Source organism: Apaloderma vittatum, unplaced genomic scaffold (assembly GCF_000703405.1).
Source record: "Apaloderma vittatum isolate BGI_N311 unplaced genomic scaffold, ASM70340v1 scaffold23129, whole genome shotgun sequence".
Classification (NCBI taxonomy): domain Eukaryota; kingdom Metazoa; phylum Chordata; class Aves; order Trogoniformes; family Trogonidae; genus Apaloderma; species Apaloderma vittatum.
Window position 1 is genome coordinate 1 of NW_009734983.1, and position 9870 is coordinate 9870.

General features: G+C 41.8%; 1 protein-coding gene across 1 annotated transcript; it reads left to right on the plus strand.

Moving 5' to 3' along the window:
• The first annotated feature begins 3194 nt into the window (after positions 1-3194).
• On the plus strand, positions 3195-7741 carry LOC104279249 (alpha-1-antiproteinase 2-like). The gene is made up of 4 exons (XM_009876458.1): positions 3195-3869; positions 4846-5116; positions 6786-6933; positions 7498-7741. The coding sequence occupies exons 1-4, from the start codon at positions 3221-3223 to the stop codon at positions 7690-7692; spliced, it is 1263 nt and encodes a 420-aa protein (XP_009874760.1). The 5' UTR covers positions 3195-3220; the 3' UTR covers positions 7693-7741.
• Positions 7742-9870: the final 2129 nt, after the last annotated feature.

The window sequence follows — 9870 nt, forward strand, 5'->3', positions numbered from 1 at the left end:
CAAGGTCTCTTGCAGCTGAAACTATTCTATGGTTCTATGACACCACTGGTAGTGTCTTGGTGTCCCTGATGCCCTCACAGTGCAGCTTTCAGACTTCTCAGATTTCCTCATTTAGAAGTAATCAGGAGGGAAGCAGCACCATCTGGTGAGCAAACAGCTTTTCTATTTTGTGCCTGCATATGTTCGAGCAGCACAAATCTTTATGTTGACTGAAATGAGATTACCGGTGAGGACCCCTTAAGGGAGTAGCATGGGATGAATATTCAGCTCTTGGACTATTGCAAGGGACTTTAAAGGCAGAAAGTTGCCTTTCCAAACCATAGTGATAAAAATCAGCCCTAAAGTGGACAAATTATCTGTATCCACGAAGAAGCAAGTTCTGTCAGTCAGAAAACTTAGTCTAGCTCACTTCCAGGTCTTCTAGTGGAATTATTTTATGGTAACTTCAGCTAATCCCAGTTTTCTCTGTTTTCTTTCTGGAATATACTCTTCAAAATAAGTACTGCAGTTCTAGGATGCATGGTAGGGAACATTGTGTGACAAGGAAGATGTAATATATTCAACAAGTGTAATCACCAAGCCTATTACAAATTAATTGCTTAAAGGAACACTGTCTTCCAGGTGTTGGCAGGCTCTTGTGCCATTGCCTGGTTTGACTGTAAGCTCTTAGGGAAAGCAATCTTCTCCTGAATATCACAAATACATTGTGATCATGTAACATAGACAAAGAGAGGAAAAGAGACAGAGAGTTAAAGCAGGTCTCCTTCCAGACTACTCATCAAGTCTGTGTAGATTTGGAATTAAAGACTATTTCACTTCTACTTCCATGCTTATGGACGAACAGTTCTTCTGGAGATTACACAAGTAAAGGTCTTAGGATAGGAAGCTTCCTGCAAAATCAGTCGCTTCAGACGAGCAATTCCCTAAGGGTTTTTAGCAGAGGTTCTCAGTACTTTGCTTTTTAATATATTGTTAGAAAATATGCTTGGTATGAAAATCCCTCAATCATTAAGTCCATAGGAGAACCTGCATCTCTTGCTTCCTGTTGTAAATTTATCACTGTTGTAAATTTATCACTGGCTGATCATTTGCTAACCTAGAAATGGCAATAATATCAAATGGAATAGTAAATATCAACTATGAAGTAACAATCCCCAGTCATATTCTAAGAGCTTACAGGATGCAAATTCTCTTAAAAAGCTAACTTTACATTTCAAAGAAGGGCCTAATAGAGTGGGACACTTGTATTTTCAAGGCTGAAAAAACAAAAAAGACCCCTAAAAACAGCAGCTGCTGAGTCTGCTATACTCCTATGATTTTAAAATCAACAATTATCAAGATCTTTGTGAGGGCTGACTCACGAGTCTTGACTGTGATTGGCCAGCACTGAGTAACAGATGGATGATTCAGATTGTATTTAATTATCTGGAAATTCAGAACCATAATAAAATGAATTAATTCCATGAAAATACATACATTAACCACAAAATGCAAAGTTGTCATAATTACGTAGAGCAAAAATATCAGAATAGGAAGAAAAACCTTCAGAAAACTGTAACCAATATTTTATAGAATCCTTAGAGTAAACCCATGCTATATCCATTAGCCATAATTTTGAGATCAGGTCAGTTAAATTCCATGTCTACTTTGCATTCCAGATAAATAGAAATTGGCAGTTTAATGTGTATATAAAAAATTCCATCTATCTGCTGTGTTTTGTAATAAATACTAAATATTAAATGTGATGAGATAGGGAACAGGTGGTGACTTATGTTTAAAATGAAATGTTTCGTTCTTTGGTATTCATGTTATTCTTAATAAATTATGAGTGCAGCTGAGTAAATAGTTCACAGTGAATAATTTACCCAGAGACAGCTTCTGAATAGGCCTGCTAGATATGTGGAAATAGATTAGGCTTAGCTCTCATGCTTTTGTTTGGGAGTTGATTTCGTTTCAAAGTCTGACTAATACATTGGCTCACTGATAGCGGTTTTAAACATTCAGAACTGGAGCTCCTATGCTGAGTTACAAGTAGCTAGATATATTGAGAAGTATCATTCCAGTGTCAAAATCAGCGGTGGCCAAACGATGATTTAAAACTACTGTGCACAGTAACTTAAAAATGTAGTTACCAAGAACCCTTATGGTTCTTCCATTTGTCAGTAACACAGTAGGTGTAATTGTAAATAGGTCTGCTTTTTAGAAATACTTATATCAAACACATAAATGTTTGAATATTTGATTATAGGTAAAAAATAACTTGTTTGTTCTTATGCAGGTCCTACTGTAACTGAACATTCAACTAGTAGTACTAATTGCTCCCTCTGATGTTATGGAGAAAGCAAGATCATGAGCATAGCACTTTCTGATGACAGTCTCTCAAGTTGAATCATGCCAGAGCAATTGGTTTAATGCGTCTCTCCTTGCACAAGTTTCAGCAAATCTGGCTCATTATCTCCCCAAATCCATTGCAGTTCTCTTACAGTTTCTTTGCCCTAGATTCCTCCTCAGAAATGAGGCCCACTGGGACACTCATATCCACATTTCCAAGGTCCCTTTGTAAAAGCTTATACAGTGCAGTGTCAGCTCTGCAAAGGAATGTAGCTACCACAGCCAAGCATAACAGGTTGATAAATGTATTGCCCTTTGACCAGCAGAGCATCTGATAAAAATAAGGCCTTGTTTTTGTTAATGACATTGACTCCTTTTGCTGTGCTGAAAATGAACCCACTCCAGTGGTCTGGTTTGTCTATTAATAGATGACACATTACTTTAGGTTCTTGTTTAAAATATTACATTTTTATTCAGAAAGAACACCTATTCCTTAGAGACATAGGGCTTTATATTTGGTGTGCTACTAAAAAACAGCCACCACCATTTGTCCTTTCTTGAAATAGGGTGCCTTATCAATCTGAACAAAAGTTTATTTAAAGATCTCCTTCACGCCTGTTTGCTCAAATTCTGATTGTGCAGCTAATCCATGCTTAACTTTGCAGGTATTTAGGGCAAGGGTGGCAAAAAGAGTTGGCAGAGACTTGCCAGGAGGCTTGGGAAAAAAAAATTTTAAAATCTGGCAAGAGTGAGATGACATGGGAACTGAGGACAAACAAAAAAGATAAGACTTCTTCTTCAGTAGAAATGTCAGAATAACTATTTCCACTTAATTTAATTACAGTAGTAATAGCTTCTCCTTTCTTCCATAGGATTTTAATACCCAAAGATGAAGTCCACATTCTACATAAGTCTGCTACTGGCTGGGCTTCATAGTGTTGCCCATGGTCAGCTCCCACCCAGCCACCACAATGGACATGATCCAAGTGAACCTCAACAACACGTGCATCATGGAGGTGAAGCGATCGCTTGCCTCAAACTAGTGCCAAACAATGCTGACTTTGCATTTCATTTTTTTAAAGAAGTTACACTGGAGGCACCTAATAAGAACATTTTCTTCTCTCCTGTAAGCATCTCCACTGCATTTGCGATGCTTGCCCTAGGGGCTAGATCAACCACTCAGACTCAGATCCTGGAAGGACTCGCCTTCAACCTTACAGAGATTCAGGAGAAAGAGATACATGAAGGCTTCCACAACCTCATCCACATGCTGAGCCATCCTGAGGGCGGAGTCCAGCTCAGTATGGGGAATGCCATCTTTCTAACAGAGAAGCTGAAACCTCTAAAAAAGTTTCTAGATGATGCCAAAGGTCTGTATCAGCTGGAGGCTTTTACTACTGACTTTAACAAACCCACAGAGGCCGAGAAGCAAATCAATGATTATATAGAGAGGAAAACACATGGGAAAATTACTAATTTGGTCAAGGACATGAATCCACAGACTGTAATGCTTCTGGCTAGCTTTGTTTTCTTTAAAGGTAAGTCCTCCAGGCTTTGTATTAATATTATTTATTCTTATCAACATATCTCATGTCAGCTACCTCATTTGGAAATTGCTCTGTGAGAAATTTCTGGCTCTTTGCTGGTCCAGAAGAGCCCCTAATGGCATACTGGAGGTGATGGAGAGATGCAGGACCCTGCTCGGCATGGGGAGGCAACCAGGGGCCACATGGACTTGGTTCTCTTTGTGGAAGCCATGGGAGCTCTGCTCCAAGCCACAGCCTCCCATGCAGCCTCAACTTGCTTTTGGGGGTTTACCCAGAACTCCAGTGGCCCCATATTCTTCTAATTTTCAGTGAAGGTGCTGAGATGACCTTATTCTTTTAACACCTCTCTTTAACAATATGCATGATCCAACGGCCTAATTTACTACATACTCCTTTTTTTTTAATCAGATTTTATTTTTATGTATACATACTAACAGATACAGAAGAAGCTAGTAATTCATAGGGAGGACATTTTAAGGAATAAGGTAGAAACATGGTGCATTTCTGATGTGGGTGAGATAATGGGCTCCTAAACCTGACATAAAGCACTTAGATATGAGATCCTACATTATTTTTATCTACAAATAGCAGCTTATGACTAAAGGCAATAGAAATTAAATGCAGATAGTGTATAAGTACAGAGATGAAGTCAGGTAAGCCCTTAAATGACAATTTACAGAAAGGCCACTTAGATCACCTGTACAGAAACGTAGTGGTAGGTGCAGAGAAAATGCCTAATTAGTTCATTACTGGCATCTGAAAAATAAAGTGAAATTGAAATCTAATGAACTCTTTTGGCCAGGTAAACTCTTTTGCCTTACTGTGATACACATTTTAAAATGTTCTCTTTGAAAATTCAGAATTCAAAAAAATGGAGAAACAGGTGAATGTCATTATTAGTTATATAAAATTTAATTTATGATGGAATGGCACATGGGATATTCAGTTGCATTCTCCTCTGTATCAGGCAACTGGGAAAAGCCTTTTAAACCAGAGCACACAGAAGAAAGGGAGTTCTTTGTGGATGCTGAAACTACTGTGAAAGTCCCTATGATGTACCAGATGGGCAGATTCGACTTCTATTTTGATGAGGAGCTGTCATGCACCGTGGTACGGCTTCATTATAATGGGAGTGCTACTGCATTTCTGGTTCTGCCAGCAAAAGGGAAAATGAAGCAGTTAGAGCAAACTCTGGTCAAGGAAACCATCCAGAAATGGTCAGACCATCTCTTCCAGAGGTAATCTTCTTCCAGTCAGCTGCAGCGGCACCTAGATTTATCGTCTTGTTTCTTTTTTGGGGAATGCAAACACTATGAACTTGCTGATTCTTGGAACTGAGTGGGTTATTTTTGGCTTGTGCACGCTAGCTGTAAAAATCTTGCAGCTGGTTGGTATTTAACTATTCTCTTGCTGATGCCTGAGTGGCTTGCTGCTCCCCACACTGGAGCAGAGACCATCCCGATGGGCTCCCAGGAGTCCTGAAGAGCAAGCCTAGACTGGTGTTCTAAAACAGTCCATTGACTGAATGGGAATGTAGCAATTCTAAGGCAAATCTCCTATACTGAGGTTTCAGCTCTCATATGTCACTGACACACCATGACTCAGATACATGACTAAACCTTAAATATACCATAACTTAAGCGGTTTGTAGTAATGCATACATACACAAAATGTACTACACAAGTATCTTCCTTACAAGAACCATTGCAGCACACAGTGGCTGTTAGAACAGGCTAGTCATTAATTGTGGGTGTCCTGATTTTCTGGCATTTTGTTTTGGAAACTATAAAAATCTAATGAGGTTCAGTAAGGTCCTACCATTAGCAGCAGCTAACACATTTTACGACCTTGTTTGTCTGTGAGGGAAGAGATCTTAGCACCAGTAGATGAGTAATATCAAGTTAATACTTGCATAATTTACTGAGCTCTGCTCTGATTCACAACTTATAAAGCGGTACAGTTCACACCTGAGATTCTTGGTGCATCATTATAGAAATGAGCTAATAATGTGATACCTCTAACATAAAAAATAAAAACGTTTAATTTTCCACTGCAAAATCAGGAACATCCTTATCTAAATGAATTCTTGGTGCAGCAAACCATGTTGACCCTTCAAGGTCAACATAGGAATAAGTTCTTCATGGGAGAGGCTGTGAGAACCAAATGGCAATTTCAGTTCCACTCTTATGTTTATTCCAGTGGTAACTAGTGTCCTGGGCAGTATCACATAAAGGCTAGAGCAGTGGATCCCATCTGTTTCACTATTCAACCCAAGCTGTCTCTGGGTGAGACAGCAAAAGACTTGAGCTACCTAAAGGGTTATCACTGCAGTAGGTGACTTGGAGGCTCCAAGGATCCCTGTACAGTGCCTGAGGAGAAATGCAACAGAAAGCATAATAAGCAGGAGCTGTCTACAGATAGCTCACAGCCAAAGGCAAACTCAATCATGGCCAGCCCATGGGAGCAACATGATGAGAGGAGAGGGTTTTGAAAGGTGCCATGCCAAATGCCGCAGTTATGCCAAACTGCTCTGCTTTGAAGTGCTGGGGTTTACCACGCTTCTCCCCAAGCAGGCTCTCTCTGTGCCCCACTCCAGATCTCCACCTGCTTGAGCGACATGGTCAGTTGCCTCCACACCTCATCTTCTCTGCCTGTAAAGAGGGGCTCTCATTACTGTTCTCCTTTGCAGACTGTTCTCAGATGTGCTGAAGTAAAATGCCAGATAGATATCACTATTATTACTATTAATGATAGTACTTGTATCACCATGAGAAGCACCAGCAATTGAATTAGTGCTTATTGTACACTCGGGGTCCAGCCCCCTGGGGCTTGACACTCATGGGAATTTCACAGCTTTCTCATTATCATTTACCTCTCACCACCATGTTTTTCTCTTCTACCTAACAGCCTGATAAGTCTCTATTTCCCCAAATTTTCTATTTCGGGGAGCTATGAAATAACAAACACCCTTAGCAAGATGGGAATTGTGGATGTGTTCACCAACCAGGCAGATCTCTCTGGCATCACTGGCACCTCAGAGCTGAAGGTTTCTAAAGTAAGTCTGTGGCTGTTGGCCTTCTCCTTTCTTTCACAAACATGCAGAAAAAAACCCCTCTGTGGTAATATCCAGAACCATCAGTTAAATATAGCTCCCAGCATCCCAACTTGCCTGCAGCTGGGCTCACTCTTGCCTCAGCCTGCAGGCTTACAAAAGGAGTTTGGCCCTTGGTGACAGTAGACATCAAATTAGTTTGCTGCACACCTGTTTTTTGCAAGACTGGTACTGGCCAGGATTTCTAGAGCAGTATTCGAAACATGAGAAGATCATCAACTCCCAGCTCCTCGAAGGGAGCCACTAACGCACCTGGGCACACCACAGCCTGTTGTCCCACCCTAGAGACTCAGTTTCAGAGGTGCAAAGAAAGGCTTGCAAGCAGAGCCTCCATCCTCCATCCAATCTTTGGGTCAGAGGAAAAATAGTCTGGGACTATTTTTTTTTTTTTGAGGAGATTTCTCTACTCACTCCTCAGTAAAGCAAGGCTGGTTTCAAAGGGGTCTGATTTGTCTCCCTGGTTGCTGTTGCCTGCCAAGAATGACTGTCTGTTTTGTTTCTCCCTAGGTTGTCCATAAGGCTGCTCTGGATGTTGATGAGAGTGGTACTGAGGCCGCAGCAGCAAGCGCTGTTGAAATAATGACAGCATCTCTTCCTCCAACCATTGAATTCAACCAACCCTTCCTCTTGCTGATTTTTGATAGAGATACAAACAGTACGCTCTTCATAGGAAAAATAGTTAACCCAACTGTCACTAGCTGAAATTACAAATTAATTCTGGCTATCAGCGATTAAAGAAGGTGTGAAAGTGCATGATGTGATTTATTTCCATTTGTACCAACTTAGTATATGATTCTTTTTTTTAGCAAGAGTTCTCATTCTCTGCCACTATCAAAAACTATTAGTATTGACCATGATGCTTGCTCAAGAGGATGTGAGGAAAATGTTTTAAATTCAGCTAGCAAAGGTGCCTTTTATTCTTGACTGAAAGCCAAGGAAAGGCTTAAGGTTTGCTAGCATTCAGAGAGACATTTGTATTACAATGGAAGATTCCTGCTTACTATGTGGTTTTCAGCCAGAACAGCAGATAAAATGATTAACACTTCTGGAAAAAAAAAAAAAAAAAAAAAAAAAAGTACTCAAGCAGAATTGATTCTAGTTTTCCACAAGTAAGTAAACAAGAAATGGGAAGAGTTGGATCAACAATGCAAGATCATGGGAAACTGAAGTTTCTAATGGAGACAACACCGGGAATGTGAGAAGCTGTCTTCCAGAGAAAAAAAAAATTACTTTCTCCACCAGAAACCTTTTACCATTTTTAGTATTAACCTAGCAGCAAACCTTCCTGAGTTTCTTGCAGCTCAAAACAGAACAAGAGGATCAAATCTGCTTTTGAACCTGAAGGCTTTCAACCACATATTGCCAACTTGACAGGCTTAGATAGCCCATGCAAGTAGCTGACTTGTCTCACGTGTGTACATCAGTGATCGGAAGGAGGAGGTAGCTGGATGAGCAGGTGAGGTATGTGGATGGCAAATTGTGGGAATGAGACTCCCTTCTTTCCTACCCTCAGTATCTTGGTGCTTTCACAGACATATCCCCCCTTCAGAAGCAGGATGTGGGAATTCTGTTTTCCTTCCATATTTCAGGAAAATGAGCCCACAAGGCTGTGGGAGGGAGGTGCAAGGGCAGACAAGCTGCCACACAGAACTGGCACTCCACAGCTTGTGCTTCCTCTCTCACTACAGCTCCCGTATGATCTCCCTGGGTTTGTAAAATGCATTGCAGAAGTTGCAGGGACAGTGACTGTTGTGGTACCTGTATGCTAGCCAGGGGAAGAGAGAGTGGTTGGTGATGAGGGGTGTCTGCCATTCCTACAGGGGATTTCCTGCCAGCGTTGAGATAGGCATCCAAAAGCCATTTGCCAGGCTTACTTCATTAGGCAATATCTCCTGGTGTATAGACATCATGCTGGGATTTTTCTGCCACAGGATTTGCCAGCAACAGCGCTGAAGAAGAGGCAGGCACCACACTTGGCACAAAAAAGCAGCAGACAGCTTGCTCCCTGCCTACAACTGCGCTGCACCACACCGTTGGTGATGTGGCCCATTCTCATCTCTCCCCCCACAAGCACCAAGTCCTAGTCTTTTAAACCGGCTCTTGTCGCTGCAGGTGACAGACAGATTTTTCCCTTTTATGCTTACTCCACATTTCCTCTCCCCACCAGATCTCTGTGAGAGCCTCCCACTCTCCCTCCTGCAGATGAACATTTTTTCCCTCTCACCTGCCACGCAGGTGGATGCGGAGAGCTCAGCTGTGGCGGCTGTTCCACCAGCAGGTCCTGTTCTCCTCCTTCCCAAGAAATGGAAGGTGGGAGGCAACAGAGCTTCTTGTCTCCTACAGAACACCTTGAGGGTACTCACAGCAGAGCATGGAAGGCTGAGCAGAAAGGCACAGCTCCAGACCAATGAATTACTCCTATTCAGAGCAAGGGGTAACTTGTGGATATAAATGAGCCAGAGGCACACCTTGGAGCAATTAACAACCAGGCTCATTAGCCATTGACACAGCTGACACAGCTAATGAGCATGGGGGTGGGACTCACAGCTGTGCTTACAGTGATCCCAGGTTTTGGCAATCTGGCCATCCCCTGGCCAGGCAGAAAGCCCCATTTCACTGACTGTACAGGTCCATGCTATTTGCTGTAGCCCAGCAGCCTCTGAATGCTCCAAGTACCACATCCCAAGACTGCAACAGCCTCCTCAACTCACACATCATTTCTGGAAGGAGGCATCTGGGGTAGGTTTTGTTCTTTTCTCACCATTGTCCAAGGCTATACCTGGAGGAATGCAACCAAAACTCTCACCACATGTCCTTCAGCTCCCCTACAAAGAGGAGTTGAGGGAGAAACTCCCCATTTACACTTCAGGTATGTGTAAC

What these genes read in the sequence shown, in the direction of transcription:
- LOC104279249 (XM_009876458.1), top strand. Translation starts at nt 3,221, where the DNA reads ATGAAGTCCACATTCTACATAAGTCTGCTACTGGCTGGGCTTCATAGT. An exon ending in TCAGACCATCTCTTCCAGAG is followed by an intron (nt 5,117 to 6,785) that starts GTAATCTTCTTC and finishes TCTACCTAACAG; the next exon opens with CCTGATAAGTCTCTATTTCC. An exon ending in CAGAGCTGAAGGTTTCTAAA is followed by an intron (nt 6,934 to 7,497) that starts GTAAGTCTGTGG and finishes GTTTCTCCCTAG; the next exon opens with GTTGTCCATAAGGCTGCTCT.